Source organism: Otolemur garnettii, unplaced genomic scaffold (assembly GCF_000181295.1).
Source record: "Otolemur garnettii isolate 467f Iridium unplaced genomic scaffold, OtoGar3 scaffold00003, whole genome shotgun sequence".
In the NCBI taxonomy this organism is placed as follows: domain Eukaryota; kingdom Metazoa; phylum Chordata; class Mammalia; order Primates; family Galagidae; genus Otolemur; species Otolemur garnettii.
In genome coordinates this window covers 26,124,203-26,143,564 of record NW_003852398.1, presented here as the reverse complement: position 1 = coordinate 26,143,564, position 19,362 = coordinate 26,124,203, and the positions used below count along the sequence as shown (strand labels likewise).

The following is a 19,362-nucleotide window of genomic DNA, read 5'->3' as shown; positions in this document are numbered from 1 at the left end:
GGCACCTGCCACAATGCCTGGCTATTTTTTGTTGTTGTTGCAGTTTGGCTAGGGCTGGGTTTGAACCTGCCACCCTCAGTATATGGGGCCAGCATCCTGCCCACTGGGCCATAGGCACCGCCCTTGAACAGAGTTTCAATGAACACGAATTAAAGTCTTAGCATTCTCACACATGCATACACGCTAAGCCCTTGATTTTGGAATCTGGTCTCCCAGGAGAAACTGCATATTGCTTCCCCCAGATGGTGAGAAGCCTTGGATTAAAAACTCCCACCCTTAACCCTCGCTTATTCTGTGAGGGCTCAGCCAGTGTCTCTCAGTCATTCTGCAGGTTCTACAGAGCACCATATCCACACCCCCCCCATACTTCAGCATCACAGAGGTCATTACTCCTCATCTTTAAAGTGAGGCAGCTGGATGAGACCCGACGTCAGCAACCCAAATGTGGTCTCTCTCTGGGCTATGCTCCTTCATGAGCATAGGGACCCCTTCCAGCTCTCTTTGGAAGTGATCTGAACTTTCTCTTTGTTCTTCCTAAATAAAATTTCCCTTTGTTACACTGAAAGGAAAAAAAAAACCTCAACTCTGGTCATTTCCAACTCCAGGACAGCCAGAAAAATGTCAGGCTCTAACTCTGGCTCTTATTACTTGGCCTGTGGGTCCACTTTTCACTAATCATTCGCTTTTCAAAAGAAATAGAGAATTCAGATATTTATGGGAAATACTTTTATTTTTTAAGTGTTAACCACCAATGCAAAAAATAGTAAAGTACAAACAAAAAAGAAAAACATAGAAACCTATGCAGCCAAGCATGTATCTAGCAGTACCAATTTGTACATTGTAGACTAGATACAAAGATTTTCTCTAGCTTATATCGTCTATACTATATAATTCTGAATTCCTGCTAGGCAAATCCTTGAGCAAGTTGCTTGACCTCTCTGGGGCTCTTTCTTCATCTATAGAATTAGGATATTTATTCCTGCTTTGAATACCTCACCAGACTTCACACTTTGCTATAGTGGTTAGAAGAAGAAAAGAGAGAAAGAGAGAGAAAGAAAGAAAGAAAAAGAGAAAGAGAGAAAGAGAGAGGGAGGGAGGGAGAAAATGAGGGAGGGAGGAATAGGGGAAGGGAAGGAAAGATCTTACTTTGCAAGTGATAGGGTTTGGTAATTATAAGGAATTATTCTAACTGCAAGGGAGACAACTCTACCCAAAGAAGATAAATACTTATGTGATAAAGAAATGGTCTTCAGCAGGGCCTACTATGTCTTGTATTTGAATTTATTGAACATTTTATCATATTACAGAGGTTAGAGAAAGACCTACCCTTCCATCTGGAGTCCTGGGACCAGAGTATGGTGGAGCCTCACCCATCAGAACTGGCCAGACATCAAAAAATTCCTAGGAGTGCAAAACAACAATAATTACATGTTTTGAAAATGGATTAAGAAAAGGAGATTAAGAAAAGAAGTCCTACCTATATGAGTCATTTATTCTGAAATTTGGGAAGTGGGAAGAGTTCTGTGAAAGCTAAGTTTGGAAAGGCTGTGAGATTCACTACACTTAGATGATGATCATGTCTGCCCTTCAAAAAAAATTTGTTTTGAGACAGAGTCTCACTTTATTGCCTTTGGTAAAGTGCTGTGGCCTCATAGCTCACAGCAACCTCAAACTCTTGGTCTCAAGTGATTCTCTTGACTCAGCCTCCCAAGTAGCTGGGACTACAGGTGCCCACCACAATGCCTAGCTATTTTTAGAGATGAGGTGTCACTGTTACTCAGGTTAGTCTGAAATTCCTGAGCTCAGGCAATCCACCTGCCTCACCCTTCCAGAGTGCTAGGATTACAGGCATGAGCCTCTGCATCTGGCCTTACCCTTCAAAATATTGATGAACTGGGCCTGTCTAGTCATTTGCCCAAAACATGGGAGGTGAATTGGGGGCACCCTCAGTGTTGTGAAACATGAGAGGGAAAATAGGCTATTAAATTTACCTTAAGAACATGCTAAGCAGCCGGCACGATGGCTCACATCTGTAATCCTAGCACTCTGGGAAGCCGAGGTGGGTGGATCTCCCGAGCTCAGGAGTTTGAGACCATTCTGAGCAAGAGTGAAACCCTGTGTTTATAGAAAAAACTAGCCGGGCATTGTGGCAGGAGCTTGGAGTCCTAGATATTGGGGAGTGTCAAGTTTTATGCACTATGGGACTGCACTGCTGTCCTTTTACATGATCGACTACACAGCAGGTTTGTTCACACCGCCATCATCACAGACATGAGGGCAATGCATTGCCCTATGGCTACTATGTCCCTAGACAAGGGGATTTTTCAACTGCATTATAATTTAATGGGACCACTATTGCACGTTACATATATACAGTCTATTACTGACCAAAATATAATGTTATGCAGTGCATAACCGTATTTACCATACATGTATTCAAAAGAGTCCAGAATTTTTAAAGAACTTCTATAAGTTGGTAAGGTTAAAAAAAAAAAATACAATTTTTAAAAATGAGGAAAAGACTTGAACAGTCACTTTATAAAAGAAGTTGTCCAAAAGACCAATAAACATAGGAAAAACTATTCAGGCTCACAGTTATCAGGGGAATACCAAAAGAGATAACCTTCAGGATGGCTAAAGTTAGTGACTGTTAATACCAAGTATTGGTGAAGAAACCTTTATGTAACTGCTAAAGAGAGTATAAAATGGTATAATCATGTTGAAAATCAGATAGGTAATGTCTACCAGAAATTCTACTCCCAGGTAAATACCTAGCAGAAATGGGTACAACTGTGTACTAAATGTGTACTAGAATGTTCATAACGTCAACGTTCATCCTAGCCCAAATCTGAACACTCAAGTGTCCATCAACAGTAGAAATGGATAGATACATTGTGTATTACTCACATATTTGGAATATTATGCAGGAAGAAAATGAACCAGCTAATGTTACATGGAACAGTAAGGATAAGTCTTACAAGCAAAATGTTGAGCAGATTAAACCAAACATAAAAATGTGTGAGTTAGATCACTCCATTCACATGAACCTCAAAATTAGATAAAGTTAATATGGTGCTAAAGGTCTGATGTGTGTACCTTCAGGGAGGAGGCTGCGGGAGGCACTGAAAAGGGGGCTAAGGGGGCTTGAAGGGGGCTGCTGAGGTTGTGGTCATGTCCTACTTCTTTATTTTGGTGGTGGTTACAGGGGCATGTTCACTCTGTGATAATTCATTGAACTATTATGTGCCTATAATTAGCGACCATAATTGGTGTTCCTTTTTGTGTCTATGTTAAGTTTCAACATAAAGCCTTATTAAAAAGAATCAATGCGTACTGACATAAAAAGCTGTTTATAAAATATTAAGTAGGCTGGGGGTGGTGCTCACACCTGTAATACTAACACTCTGCGAGGTTGAGGTGGAAGGATGTCTTTTTTTTTTGAGACAGAGTCTCACTTTGTCACCTCTCGTACAGTGCTGCAGCATCACAGCTCACAGCAACCTCAAACTCTTGGGCTGAAGTAATCCTCTTGCCTCAGCCTCCCAAGTAGCTGGGACTACAGACACCCTCCACAATGCCTACCTATTTTTAGAGACGGGGTCTCGCTCATGCTTAGGCTGGTCTTGAACCTGTGAGCTCAGGCAATCCACCCACCTCGGCCTCCCAGAGTGCTAGGGTTACAGCATGAGCCACAGCCCCGCCAGGAAGGCTGTCTTAGGCTCAAGAGTTCAAGATCACTCTAAGCAAGAGCAAGACCCCCCTCCCCCATCTCTACGAAAAATAGAAAAAATTAGCTGGGTATTATGGTAATTTCCTGTGCTACTCAGGAAGCTGGCTGAAGAAGGAAGGTTGCTTGAGCCCAGGAGTTTGAGGTTGCTGTGAGCTAGGCTGACACCATGCCATTCTATCTAGGGTAACAGAGTGAGACTCTGTCTCAAAAAATAAATAATTAATTAGTTAATTAAAAAAATAAAACATTAAGTAAAAATGGCAGACTGTCAGAATAAATGGCCTCATAGTTATCTATCAGCCCCTCAGAAGATTCTAGTGAACTGCCTCTGGACTAGGTCTAAGATTCTAAGGTCTTTTCAAACACCAGATCCTGCGATTCATTTGTTGATTCAATGCAATATTTGGAGGGTCTATACTAGTCTAGGCACCACGCCCAGCATGACAAGGCATACAAAATGAAACTGACAGAGAATCCTTGGGTCTTCAGGAGAGGGGATGATGAACTTCATTCTGAAACCCTGCTCTAAGGCAGGAAATGGTCAGCCTCACAAGGCAGAGAGATAAAGAAAGAAGAACAGGACAGTCAGTTTGGGAACACATGGCTGAACAACATGGCTGGGAGCCACACTGAACTCTGCCTCCTTAGCTACCAAATCGGCTACAAATCTCGCCCCTGAGTATGTGAGGGATCATATCTCAGCATCTGCCTCCACTTCAAGTACCTAGGTGAGCCCTGGGCTAGAAAAATCATAACAAAAGTTTGCACCCAAGTTTCTGTACATTTTTTGGGAATTCCTAAAGTTAGCAACTTTCTTCTGGACTTTCAGCCTGTAAGGAAACTTCCTTACCATCTCATCAGCCTTCTTCTTATGAATGCTACATTGTTTTTCAAATTGATTGGAGAAAATCCATGTTGGTTTTTCTCATCTGTGCCCCACATCCACTTTTTCCATTCAAAGGCTTACACTCTTCTCTTCAATAAAGGCCTATTTAAAACTTTTTATAGCCATCTAAATTCACCCAGCTTCTTCCTTGTGCAAATGAATGCATTTCCTGGTGCCTATTTAACCCTCTCTTAGGAATGTCTGTTCCTGAAGTTTCCTCACCTTCTGCTTGGTCATATCTAAGAGACCCACAGAATATCTGTCACAGTTGAGAAAGGCACGGACTGTGTACAGGGCTTTGTGGAACTGTCTCTCAATGTCTGTAAGTTCTTCAAAGACTTTGCTCCCAGACCACAGCAGTATCTGAAGAAACAACAAAAACATATTCAAAGGTTTTGAGGCACAAAGCAGCAGCTCACTTAACTAGAGAATAAACAATTCTATAAAGTTCTCTAGAGTTTATTTTATGTAACCCTTATCATAACCCAGCAGAATAGACAGGATAATTATACCCATTTTATAGATGAAGAAACTGAGGCTTAGAGAGGTGAATTGACTGGCTAGCTTACAATGGGTCTAACTGTCCATTTCTTTCATCTCTCAAGTTGTCAATAAAAATAACATCAGACACTGCAGAGCACCAGTGCCCTACCTCATTATCTCATTTACTATTGTGGCACTCTTTTGAGGGTAGCACCATAATTGTTCTCATTTTTCTTTTTCTTTTTTGAGACAGAATCTCACTTTGTCACCCTCAGTAGAGTGCTGTGGCATCATCGCTCACAGCAACCTCAAACTCTTGGGCTCAAGTGATCCTCCTGCCTCAGTCTCCCAAGTTGCTTGGACAGGCGCCCATCACAACACCCAGCTATTTTTAGAGACGAGGTCTACTTCTTGCTCAGCCAATCCACCCACCTGGGTCTCCCAGAGTGCTGGGATTACAGGCATGAGCCACTGCACCTGGCCTGTCCTCATTTTTTAAATAGGGAGACCAAAGCATAGAGAGAGTTAGTGACTTGCTCAGTGTCTTAGAGCGAATCAATGGCTGAGCAAGGATTCTAATCCACACTGTCTGCCCATATTGGTGCTTCAGAAGAAGGCCATGTCTAGTCAACTCCTATAAGCCCCTTACCTGGCCACGTCGAGTCTCACAGTTGTGCAGGTAACTCAGGTGGTACACCTTCATGACTAGATTTACAAAGTTGAGGTACTTGAGAAGAACCTAAAAATCAAGCAGTATAAGGGGAAGAAGATGAGAAGCAGGATGATCTCTTCTGGCCACTTCTACTACCAGCAAACGTCTGGATATTTTGGGAGCTTCATCAGAAGGAATTTGGACAGATGGATCCGAGAATGCAGACTTATAAAATGTTGCATAATGAATGTAAAACCCACAGAATGTAGAATATCAAAGTTGATAGGGATGTATTAATAAAATATAGCTACTGTTCCTTGAGTTTGACTGGGGTAGATTGTTTATTAATTTTATCTGATCATCACAAATACCCTATGAAGTAGATTCTGAAAAATTATCCCCATTTTGCAAATAAGAAAATCGAGGTTCAGAGAACTTAAGTAACTTGCCCAAGTCAAACAGCTAGATATTGGCAGAGCCAGAACAGTGATCCCTCCATTCCACTTCAAAGTCCAATGTCTTTTTTTTTAGATAGAGCCTCAAGCTATTGCCCTAGGTAGAGTCCCGTAGCATCACAGCTCACAGCAACCTCCAGCACCTGGGCTTAAACGATCCTCTTGCCTCGACCTCCCAAGTAGCTGGAACTACAGGCACCCACCACAACGCCCAACTATTTTTTTTTTTTTTTTTGGTTGCAACCATCATTGTTGTTTGGCAGGCCTGGGCTGGATTCGAACCCACCAGCTCTGATGTATTGGCTGGCACCTTAGCCTCTTGAGCTACAGGCACCAAGCCCAAAGCCCAATGGTTACATTGTTTTGTCCTGCCTCCCTGTCTCACAGAAGGAGAAACTGAGGCCATACCAATCAGCAAGGTTCAGGGGACTTCATGAGCTAGGAGGATGTGCTGGCAGGGCTAGCTTGCATTTCTAAAGCATTCTTACCTCTTCATCTCTCTTGGTGAAGTGGGGTCCTTCCACTTTATTCACGGCCATGATGATGGCCACCACATCTTTCCCGTTCATTATGGGGGAGGCCAGGATGTTCTTGGTCTGGTACTCTGTGAGGATGTCCACAAAGTCACAGAAATGCTCATCCTAAGGGAAGGCAGAGAAAAGCATGGGGTCGGTAAATGGAGAACAAGGACAATACAACAACCCAAACCCCTTACTGACAAGGGAATGAAGACATCCCCATTTATTCCCTTTCAGCAGGGGCAGTGGAGCGCATGATTTCTGCCATGGAAGCCTCCAAAATCCAGCAGAAGTAAAAGACCTAAGACGCAACCCTCTGCAGGCTGTGGTGATGTGTGCAAAGCAATGTGGGTGCCCAGAATGGATGGGTGTAGGGGTTGACTTTAGAGAAGGCTTTCTTGAGGGACTGCCAATTAAACCCAGAATAGAATTTCCGTGAGCACTAAGGGGGAGCGGGGGAAGAGACCTCAGTGAGTACAACAATAGCAGGCATTGGCCGTGCCATCTTACCTGTGTCATCTTACTTTAACTACCACCCTAAACCTCTGAGACAGGTCCCATTAGTAGTCCACTTATGGAAAGGGAGTTATAGTTACTCCAGAAGGTTAATGTTACCTGTGTGTGGGTATGACTTCAGGATCTGCCCCCAGCTGTGCTGCCTCTCAGGAAGCCTGAATAAGGTTAGACTTGGGTCCAGATCATTGAACAAAAGGATTTGTTATTTTCAGCTTATTTTTGACTTTAGAGAAGGCTTTCTTGAGGTACTGACAATTAAACAATTAAAACAATTCAACAATTCAACACTTTTGGTAGAGTGCTATGACATCATAGCTCATAGCAACCCCAAACTCTTGGGTTCAAGAGACCCTCTTGCCTCAGCCCCCAAGTAGCTGGGACTCCAGGCGTCCATCACAATGCCTGGCTATTTTTAGAGATGGGTTCTCATTCTTGCTCAGGCTGGTCTCAAAACTCCTGAGCTCAAGCAATCCACTCACCTTGGCCTCCCAAAGTGGCACTCCTAAAGTGCTAGGATTACAGGTGTGAGCCACTGTGACTGGTCCCTATTTTTAGCTTTTAAAATAATCCAGTTCTAGCACTACACAGCCAGCCCACTGACTATTTCCATTCTACAAATCTATTTTTTTTTTTGAGATAGATTCTCACTCTTTTGCCCACATTAGAGTGCTGTGGCATAAACTTAACTCACAGCAACCTCAAACTCTTGGGGCCAAGTGATCCTCCTACCTCAGTTTCCCAAGTAGCACCTGGCTAATTTTTCTAGTTTTAGTAGAGCAGGGTCTTGCTCTTGCTCAGGCTGGTATCAAACTCCCGAACTCAGGGGATCCTCCTGCCTCGGCCTCCCAGAGTGCTAGGGTTATAGGTTTGAGCCACCAAACCTGATCCCCAGTCTCAAATTGTTTTTTATTTTTTTGAGACAGAGTCTCACTTTGTTGCCCCTGGTAGAGTGCCATGGTGTCATAGCTCACAGCAACCTTAGACTTTGACTCAAGTGATTCTCTTGCAGCAGACTCCCCAATAGCTGGGACTACAGGTGCCCACCACAATGCCCAGCTTTGTTTCTTTTTTTTAGATATGGGGGTTCTTGCTCTAGCTCAGATTGATCTTGAACTCGTGAGTTCAGGAAATCCACCTGCCTCAGCTGCCCAGAGTGGTGGGATTACAGGCATGAGCTACCATACCTGGCCAGTCCACAAATCTTGATAGAAGCACCACTGTGTATCAGGCCTGTATCCCGGATGTGTAAGTATCGGGGATGTGTAAGCATTGGGGATATAGGTTACTAAGATTTAGTCTGCCTCATAGATAAGTCAATAACAGTAATATAGGCCATAAGGTCATGGCTCAAAGGTCTAGGAATATAATCTTTTTTTTTTTTTGAGACAGAGTCTCACTTTGTCACCCTGTGTAGAGTGCCGTGTTGTCCTAGTTCATAGCAGCCTGAAACTTTTGACCTCAAGCAATCCTCTTGCCTCAGCCTCCTAAGTAGCTGAGACTAGGGTCTGGGAGTATAAAAGAACACATGCCCCATACTCTTCCCCAAAGCCATCTGTAGTGCAGTCCAAGTGGCCAGAATGAGGAGACAGAGCCTGAACTGTTGTCTTAAATTCAAAAGAATACACTTTTCTGTTTTCCTGGTAGCACTGTGAGGTTTTTGGACTGCCAGCATTGCTGGGGACACAGGCCCACAAGAACATGCGCAGTTCGTGCAGTTCTGAGAGTGGAAATGCATTTCCTAGAGGCCATTCACAAAACTCTTCTAAAACTAAGTCTGCACACTCTCCCCACAATTCAGAAGCTCAGCGTGTGATGCTCTGCATCTCTGGGTCTCTTACAGTTGGAGTGGGATTAAATAAATAGAAAACATCATAATTACCTATCTGTAAAGCTGTCTGAACCGGGTGAAGGGTAAAGTAATTAAGGAAAGCCTGCAGTGCTCCACTGGAATTAGCATTTGAGGATTAAGCAAAATCTGTAAAGAGGCATTAGCCAAGAAGAGTTTTCTATGTCATTCTCTAAGGATACTGGTGAATTCCCGAGCACAGGCCTGGGTGGGTCATGCCAACATTCATTTCATGAAGTCAGTTCAGTTTTGCAAAGTTTGCTTTTCTCAGGGAAAGAAAATACCTGGGCCTCACTGGCATCTGAGGCAGATGTTACTAAATCTGCCAGAGTTATCTTTCCCACTGAGTTCTCAGCCCTGGAACTTCCCTCCTGGGCTCGCTAGCTACTGATTAACAGGCATTACACAATCATTGCCATTCCTATATTTGTAGCACATAAGATGTTTTAAACAACCATGTCATAGAGCTTCAGATTATTAGAGACAGAAGGGGACTTTCTGTCTTTCATTTCAAACCACTTATATATTAAAGTCCAGGAATCAGAGGCCCAGCTAGGGAAAGCCCAAAGTCTTTCATTCATTCAGGAAACATTAACATTAACAGAAACATTAACAGAGAGTTCTACAGGCTAGGCACCATTCTAGACCTTGGGCTACAGCAATGAACAAGAAAAGTGAATGTTTTGCCCTGGTGAAGCTTATGTTCAAATGGGGTAGACAGGTAAAAAAACAAGCAGAGAACTAAGCATTCTCCCTTTAGCTTGTGACAACTGCTTTGAAGGAAATAAATCAGGTGATGCCGTAGAAAGTGATGGAAAGGACGGCAGGACAAAGCCACTTTAGCTAGTCCTGGTGGTCAGGAAGGCTTCTTTGAAGATGTAATGCTGAGCTGAGCTGAGCTGAAGAGTCAAAGTGCAGCACAGTGGAGCACAGTTCCAGCAGAGGCCACAGAGAAAGCAAAGGCCAGGAGATGGGAAGGAGCTTGGCCCACTGAAGAACAGAAAGGATCACTGTAGCTGAAGCACAGAGGAGAGGGAGAGGCAGAGTCAGGGCAGTAAGGAAGTTAGAGAGGCAGGCCGGGGGTAGGTCCAGCAGGGCCTTGGAGGCCATGGGAAACATTTGAGGTATCAAAGCACAATGCAATGTTGCTTCTCATGCCTGGATTCCCCAATTCCTCTTTTCAAACGTTCACTGGGCTGGGCACAGTGGCTCAGGCCAGTAATCCCAACATTTTAGGAGGCAGAGGCAGGAGGATTGTTTAAGGTCAGGAGTTTGAGACCAGCCTGAGCAACATAGAAAGACCCCATCTGCTCAAGGCTAGGAGTTTCAGATGAGCCTGGGCAACGTAAAAGGATCCCATCTCTGACTCAAGCAAGAGCACATGCCCAGGCTGGTCCGAGGGCAGTGGTGTTTACAACTAATTGAAAATAACCAGTTACAGATTTCTTTGTTCCTTCTCCACTCCACAGCTTCACTGGACTAGCCTTAAAAAAAAAAAAAAAAAAAGTGCATACTGTGTTAGTCCCAGCTATCCAGAGGCTAAGACAGGTGTATCCTTTCAGCCTGGAAATTCAAGGTTATAGTGAGCCTTGGCCAGGTCCGTACAGCTATGGCTGTACTAGCCTGGATGACAGAGCGAGGCCCTGTCTCTAAAAACAAACAGGCAGGGAGGGGTGGCTCAGGCAGGTGGATTGCTTGAGCTCATGAGTTCGGGACCAGCCTGAGCAAGAGTGAGACCCTGTCTTTACTAAAAATAGATAAACTAGTTGGGGGTTGTGATGGGAGCCTGTAGTCCCAGCTACTTGGGAGGCTGAGGCAGGAGAATTGCTTGAGCCCAAGAGTTTGAGGTTACTGTGAGCTATGATGTCAGGGCACTCTACCCAGGGTGACAGAGGGAGACTCTATCTCAAAAATTAAATAAAGTTAAAAAAATAATAAAATAAGACAAATAAACAAACAAAAAAAGCAGAAAAAGTGATAATGATCTACTATTTACCAGAGCCAGGCAACTTTGATATAATCTCTCATTAACTCTCATATCAACCCTGCCAAATAGAAACTGTCACCATCCCCATTTTATAGACAACTCCCTTGCTGGTAAGTGACACCACTGCTTTACTCATTGATTGAATGATTGACTCATTGATTTACTGATTGATTCATGATTAATTGAATCATTCATTCATATTTACCGAGCACTGGCTCTGTGCCAGGCATTGAATGTGCCAAGATCAGTAAGATGAGGTTGCTCTTATTGGGTTCTCATGGCATAGTGGATATCTTATAAGATATGAATCCAAATTTAAACCATAATGTGAAAAATAAACAATAAATAATAAAAAAAAAACATAATGTGAAGCAGACCCCTACAGGATAGGGGATAACCTGGGCACCCCGAGAGGGAGGAACTTGTCTGATAAGTGGCTTCAGGGACCACTCAGTACATTGTTAGTAGTTGAAACCTCTCTGAGCCTCAGTTTCCCCTTTGGTAAAGTCAGCACATTGGATCAGGTCCTCTAAGGTTTTTTCTGGTCTGGCATGCTGGGTCTTAGGACGCATAGGACGGGAAGGAGAACAGGGGCAGATAACAGATATGAAAGTTTCTAGACACGACAGACTTCTCAGCATCAGTGTTCACAAATGAGATTTCTTTGCTACCGGAAGTTCTGAGGAAGGACTGTCATTTAGTTGTTTACCCACTCAATAAACTATAACGAATATCCACTCTGTTCCAGGAACTGTACTAGGTGCTGGGGCCAGCAGCAAATAACACAGACAGGGTCAGACAGACTTCATAGGTTTTTCTGCTAGGAGAAAGGGGAAATATATACTGAGTGGCAAGTAGGGTTTCCAGATTTGTTAATAAAAATACAGGATTCGGCTGGGTGCAATGGCTCACACCTATAATCCTAGTACTCTGAGACACCGAGGGGTGTGGATTGTTTGAACTCACAAATTTAAGACAAGCCTGAGCAAGAGTGAGACCTCATCTCTATTTAAAAAGTAGAAAAACTATCTGGGCTTTGTGGCAGGCGCCTGTAGTCCCAGCTATTCGGGAGGCGAGGCAAGAGGTATACTCAAGTCCAAGAGTTTGAGGTTGCTATGCACTATGATGCCATGGCACTCTAACCAGGGTTAGATTCTGTCTCAAAAAAAGAAAAAAAGAAAGAAAGGAAGAAACTACACACAGGATACCCAGTTAAATTTGAATTTCAAATAAATAACAAATAATGTTTTAATGTAAATATATTCTAAATATTACATGGGACATATTTATGCTAAAATTTCATTCTTTGTTGATCTAAAATTCCAGCTTAACTTGGCATCTTATATTTTATCTAGCAATCTTCATGGCAATGCTTCCTGAAAAGATTCCCGGGATGAGTGGGAATTGGTGAGGGAGTAAGAAGGTTCAGCACAGTCCTAAAAACCCTCCTTCTTGATTTCAAATTGCAGTAGTGATTGCAAAAATTTCCCATTTTTTTTGAGGGCACTGAAGGCTAAGAGTATCACTTGGTGATGGTTCAGGGACACCCAGCCCCTGGCCCACAAGCATCTTCTTTCTCGTTCTCCATCCAACTCCTAGAGTCCTACCCAGAGCCATGAATTGAGTTAAGATTTTCCTGATGAGGCAGCGCCTGTGGCTCAGTGAGTAGAACACTGGCCCCATATACCACGGGTCGCAGGTTCAAACCCAGCTCCAGCCAAACTGCAACAAAAAAATAGCCAGACATTGTGGCAGGCACCTGTAATCCTAGCTACATGGGAGGCTGAGGCAAGAGAATTGCCTAAGTCCAAGAGCTGGAGGTTGCTGTGAGCTGTGACGCTGTAGCACTCTATCAAGGGTGACAAAGTGAGGCTCTGTCTCTTAAAAAAAAAGATTTTTCTAATGAACACTTGCAAAACAGAAGGATGGCTGGCCTGGACTGACCTCACCCCCAGAACAGAGTCATCAGCCAGGGAGACTGACCCGAGCTAAAAACTTCCTGAAAACGCCAGACATGGCTTCTAGGGTGAATTTTTAGGGTTCAACAGAAAGCAATGCTCCATCCCTTATCAAAGGCTAGCAAACTGTTAAGCTAGAATCTTTCAGAAGCAGAGAAACTTCCTAAATCCTCAACCCTGCTTAACGCCAGGAGCTATAGGAACTCTCAGCGTCTCTGCCTTCCCACAGACAGAATCTAAACAGAATGCTATAGAAGGGCAAGAATGGATTCTTCTTAAAATTCCACACAGACCTGGTACAGCATCCATCACTTGGAATAGATGCTCAACAACATCATAGTCATAATGACAAACAGCAGGAGTTTGCCCTTACAATGTGACAACAATACTGCTACACAAGAAACAATCCTCTTGTTTAATCCTTACAACAAAGCCATGAGGTAGCTATCATGCTTCCCGTTTTATAAATTAGGAATCGAACAGGCTAAATGGTGTGCCAAACCCATTTTCTTACAAAGGGACAGAGTCAGGAATTCACACCCAGATCTGACTTCAAAGCGTAAGAGTTTAACTCTGCTGTATGATTCAAAACGACCTTTCTTAAGTAACACCCAGTGCAGTGCTCTCAATTTATAGATAAGTAGGGAGCACAGGATAGCAGAGCAGGTGAGAGTATGACCTCAAGGCCAGAGTACTTAGGTTCAAATTCTGGGTCTGCCATTTCTATCTGTGTCACCCTGAGTATGTTACCAAACGTTTCTGGGTTTCAGTTTCATTATATGTGAAACAGGGATCAGAAGGGTTAAGACGTAAGATTGTTATGAAGTCAAATGAGTGAGATAATTCGCATTGGAAACAATGAAAGTCTGGAGAGAAATGAAGGGAGAATAGACTCCTATCCAGTGGATGAGCCCTCAGAAAAGTGCATTGGGTCAGGGAGCATTGCCCCACCCCTGAATAACAAGGGGAGCCCCTGCCCAGGATCTGCTGAGTTTAGTTTCCTTATCTATTAAATAAAGCAGTTGAGTAAGATAGCCTATGAAGCCCCTTCCTCCCCTCTTTTTAACTTTAAGACCCTTAGTCTTTCTTTTTTTCTTTTTTTTTATTTTGAGACAGAGTCTCATTATGTTGCCCTCGGTAAAGTGCTATGGCGTCACAGCTCACAGCAACCTCCAACTCTTGGGCTTAAGCTATTCTCTTGCTTCAGCCTCCCAAGTAGCTGGGACTACAGGCACCTGCCATAACACGCAGCTATTTTTTGTTACAGTTGTCATTGTTGTTTAGCAGGCCCTGGGCCGGGTTTGCACCTGCCAGCCTCAGTGTATGTGGCTGGTGCTGTAACCACTGTGCTATGGGCACCGAGCCAAGACCCTTAATCTTAAACGAGGCCAGAGGTAAGGTGAGCATAAAGTCACAAATGTCCAGGGGCTAAATCTTAGAAATGACTTAGAACAGTTCCTGACTTGGTGAGGCCCTGCTGTGATGGAGCAAACATTCTTTTGGATAAGACAGATCTAAAGAAATGGTTGCATAATTACCCCATAGCTCAGTGGGTAGGACGCCAGCCGCATACACCAAGAATGGGGGGTTCGAATGGAACCTGGCCCAGCCTGCTAAAACAACAATGACAACTGCAACAACAATAAAAGAAAATAGTTCGGCATTGTGGCAGGTGCCTACAGTCCCAGCTACTTGGGAGGCTGAGGCAGGAGAATCACTTAAGCCCAAGAGTTGGAGGTTGCTGTGAGCTGTGACGCCATAGCACTCTATCCAGGGTGACAGCTTGAGACTCTGTCTCAAAAAAAAAAAAAATTACTCGATTGTGGATCTTTTTCTTTTCTTTTAGAGAAAGGATCTTGCTCTGTTGCCCAGGCTAGAGTGCAGTGGTGCAATCATAACTCACCAAAGCCTTGAACTCTTGAGCTCAAGTAGTTCTCCTGCATCAGCCTCCTGAAGTGCTGAGATTATAGCCATGAGCCACCATACCCAGCCTGACTGTGAGTCTTTCAGGCCAAGAATTGGCTGAATACCTGCTTCATGCTAATCAGTGTGGCGGGTCCTGGGGTAAATGCCTGGTGGATAAAGCAGAGATGTCCCCTGGCCTCCCAATCTCATTGTAATGAATGGTTTTTGAAGGAGACTATATAGGGGGATCAGGAAGGGCCTCCCTGAGGAAGTAGCTTTTTATTTTTAGTCTCACTTTGTTGCCCTGGGTAGAGTGCTGTAGTGTCAGAGCTCACAGCAACCTCAAACTCTTGGTTTCAAGCAATACTCCTTCCTTAGCCTCCCAAATAGCTGGGACTACAGGTGCCTGCCACTGTGCCTGGCAAGTCTTTTTATTTTTATTAGAGTTGGGGCCTTACTTTTGCTCCGGCTGGTCTCAAACTCCTCAGCTCAAGCAATCCACCTGCCTTGGCCTCCCAGAGTGCTGGGATTACAGGTGTGAGCCACTGTGCCCCAGCCAGGAAGTGACTTTTAAATTGAGATCTGAAAGTCGAGATCTTTTAAGCTCATCCTTCATGAGTAGGAGTTGGCCCAGGTACAGGGAGATGTGGAGAACTGTATTACACACAGCCTGTAAATGTTAACATCCAGGGTGGTGCCTGTGGCTCAGTGGGTAGGGCGCCGGCCCCATATACTGAGGGTGGTAGGTTTGAACCCAGCCCCTGCCAAACTGCAACAAAAAATAGCTGGGTGTTGTGGTGGGTGCCTGTGGTCTCAGCTACTCAGGAGGCTGAGGCAGGAGAATTGCCTGGGCCCAGAAGTTGGAGGTTGCTGTGCACTGTGTGACGCCATGGCACTCTACCAAGGGCAATAAAGTGAGACTCTGTCTCTACAGGAAAAAAAAAAAAAAAAGGGTGGCCTATGGCCCAGGGAGTGGGGCACCTGCCCCTTGTTTCTGTGGTGGGGGGTCAAACCCCCAAAACCGAAAAAAAAAAAAAAAAGTTAACATCCAGAGAGGGAAATTTGCCCCCAGGTGATCAAAGAGATCTTTGTCAGAACTGCCATTCTATTACAACCCAGGGAAGGCTGACTTCTAGGAAAGAGAGCTAAATGCTTAACCAAAGGATCAATATTAACATTTCCAGGAATGAGACCAACTGCTATTATACCTCCTAATGTACAACACGAAGAAAAACATACCACCTCTGCAGTACTCCTGTCAAAAATGCATGACCTGAATCTAATCATGAATATCAGACAAGCCCAAATGGAAGGTCATTTCTGAAAAATATTTGGTTGGTATCCTTCAAAAACATTAGTGTCATGAAAAACAAAGACAGACCAAGTAGCTTTCAGATTCGAGGATGTAATAGAGTATAGCCTGGAAAAAAGCAAAAATATAATCTGTCTCTTTAAAGACTCCTCTGCTCCTTTTGGAAAACTAAAACCTGCATGGGTGCCTCAGGTCAGTGGTCAGGAAATGCTGGGGAATTTTGTTCTTTGTGCTACAGGATGCACATGTCTTCCTCAATATGGGATGGATCAATATAATCAACCATAGTTCAGCAATAGCCTGAAGCTAAACACCCTTCCTTTAAAAGCTCTGTTTCTGTTTATGATTAGGATGATGACATTTTAAAACATGAGTCTCCATCCTCCTCATTTGCCAGCAAAACCCTCCTTCCTTTTACTCAAACACTTGTCCTCATTCTTCTGATGTGGCCTCTGGGACAAGTGTTGAGAACTCAGTCATTATCAAGGAGACTGAGAGACAGTGCTCCACAGGCATAGTTGAGACAACTAGAAAACATCCAATATGAACTGTTTATTAGCTAGTGGTTACATAAGTATGTATTACTGGTGTTACATATCCAGAATTTGATCATTGTACTGTGGATAGGGAAGAAACATCTTTGTTCAAGAAATATAATTAAGTACTTAAGTCATGATGTCTGCAACTTCTTCCCAAATAGCTCATTAAAAAAATGGAGAGAGAAAGCGAAGGTGACAAGATGGTAATAATGAGTAAATTTGGGTGAAAGATACACAGTTCTGTGGGAAGAAATCCTCACAACCACGACAAGAGTACAACTATTTGGGAGATAGCTAGTGAGAGAAAGTAGGCCAGAAATCAAACTGCATGATCGTAGCAACCCGCTTCCCATACTCCTGGAAATCCTCACGACCCTGACAAGAGTACACCCATCTTGGGAGGACAGCTAGTGACAGAAAGCAGGTCAGAGACCAAGTGACATGATGCCAGCAGCTCTCTCCCCACACTCCCAAAATACTTCAAGACCTGTGTTCCTGGGAAACATCAGAACAAGCAATGTCCTACCCTGGTTCTGGCTTACACTAGAGATAAGGTGCGAGATTAACACCTTTGCAGAAGGGAGTAATTCTGAGATTGGTCCCTGACATAGCATCATTCACTCTGCAGAAAAAGAGATGTCACCTCTCACCCACATTCCAACTATACTAATAACTGACTCCTGGTCAGACTCCATTCTGCTCTTACCCTCTTCTAATAAACTCTTTACATGGCCTCCTCTCCTTCTTCCATACCCTTCCCCCTGACTCTACCCTGGTCCCATCAAGTTCTTTGTGTTATTTTAAACTCTTGTTAAGTTTGAAACTTTTTTTCAAAAAAGAGGCGTGTTGATGGAAAAGAAGTGATACTCTACAAAATAATTTTAAGAGTTTTATTCAGAGTCATACTGAAGACCATGACCTAGGGCCATCCCCAAGAAACTTTGAGCAAGTGAACTGCTGTGGGGCCACAGTTTGGTTTTATATATTTAGGGAGACAGAAATCACAGGTAAAGTCATAATCAATATGTGGAAAGCATACATTGGTTTGGCCTGAAAAGGTGGGACATTTCAAGGGGGGACGCTTATAGGGCATAGGTGGGTTTAAATGCTCTTTAGATGACAATTGGCTGAAAGAGTTAGGCTTTCTCTAATAAACTAGGAGTCATCAAAAGGAATGCTTGAGTTAAGATGTCTGTTAATCAGAGACGAAAAACAGTATACCTGCCCAGACTCAAGCCAAATTGAGTATACTGAGGACCTGCGGGTATGTCCTGCACAGTCTTGGACCTGTTAATAAGTCACAAAGGATGGCATCTCTAAGAAGGGGAGGGGAGCATGATGAGGTATGTCTGATCTCCTTTCTCATGGCTAGCAACTCAGTTTTAGGGGATCCCCTTGGCCAAGAGGGGGTCCAGTCAGTCAGCTGCTGGGGGAAGCCTTAAGATTTTATTTTAGTTCACAGAAATAAATAAGTAAAGTAATAAAGAGAAGAACCATGATGTCACCAGCCAGTGCTGGTGGCCAGCAGCTCCCCACCCCACAGGCACCCCAGAACCCCATGGGATAATGCTTCACCACCCTCTATTTCATGGGGAAGAGAGTACCTCTTCTGTGTTGGGGACGTTGGCGATCTTTTTAGAGTGGGCAACGTGGCCCACGATGCCCATGTCTAGAGGGAAGACGATCTCCTGGTCCGGCATCACCAGGCAGTCCTCAAGGACAGCATCCTTGTGCACGTTGAAGAGCCGGGTGGCCAGCTCGGCGATGCCGTTGCGGGCCCTGTACATGAACAGGCTCATGCGGTCTGCCTGCAGGAGGAAGCACAGCTTCTTCATGACATTGAAGACGCATTTCTCAGTCTGCAAATTCTCCTGAAAGTCCCGCAGGAGATCAAAGATGATTTCACTCTCCTCTACACTGCTTGGGGTGTGGTAAGTGCTGAAGTCCACAGCTGCCTCCTTGGCCCCGAGAAGGTCTGAGATGACCTTGGCCCGGTAGCGGGCATTGTAGTACTGTTTGGCAAAGGCAATATTTGAGTCCAAGAATTTCTCCACCTCCTCTGCTGTCACCTCACCCATGGCTGGGGATCGCACTGGCTATTTCTGGGGGGTTGGGGGGGGCTGGCACTGAGGCCTTTTGCACTCAGTTTTGCAGTCTGCTGGCAAGTTGAATGTTTCGCTCCAATCTGGACTTCTCTGGTTCTGGTCTGTAAATTATACTGAGATGGCTGCATAGGAGTGGGAAAGAGCTTGAGAGATTAAGTCATTAATATTTCTCATGACAAGGATTATGGGGATCAGTGTGTTCCAGATGCTCTGGGCCCCAGCTGGGATAAGGTGAGAGTTCTCCTTTCACCTTGGTCTACTAAGAGCTAAGAAGAGATTTCTGCCCAGAGCCAAAGCAGAGATTGCAGACAGACAGCAGGGGACAGCCTACTATTTGTAGATGTTTTCTCCACCTTCTGTGGTCACTTTTTTAATCATTTGACATGTAGGCCTGGCATTTACTGTTTGGATTTGTTTAGCTTCTCTGCCCACATTCCTCCATGGCAGGAATGGCTAGGGCTGGGGGATGG

At 44.1% G+C, this 19,362-nt stretch overlaps 1 protein-coding gene across 2 annotated transcripts in view; it reads right to left on the bottom strand.

The window, feature by feature from the left end:
* The window catches only part of PDE6A (phosphodiesterase 6A), an 81,640-nt gene extending 62,633 nt beyond the window's left edge, over positions 1–19,007 (bottom strand). Inside the window, exons 1-5 of one of the 2 annotated variants that reach the window (XM_003782047.3) lie at positions 18,392–19,007; positions 6,695–6,847; positions 5,749–5,838; positions 4,839–4,979; positions 1,327–1,401 (exon numbers count right to left, since the gene is read on the bottom strand). In XM_003782047.3, the coding sequence (XP_003782095.1) occupies positions 1,327–1,401; positions 4,839–4,979; positions 5,749–5,838; positions 6,695–6,847; positions 18,392–18,865 (933 nt within the window). In that variant the 5' untranslated portion in view covers positions 18,866–19,007. The remainder of the gene's footprint in view (positions 1–1,326; positions 1,402–4,838; positions 4,980–5,748; positions 5,839–6,694; positions 6,848–18,391) is intronic. The other variant, XM_003782048.2, reaches the window with a different exon arrangement.
* Positions 19,008–19,362: the final 355 nt, after the last annotated feature.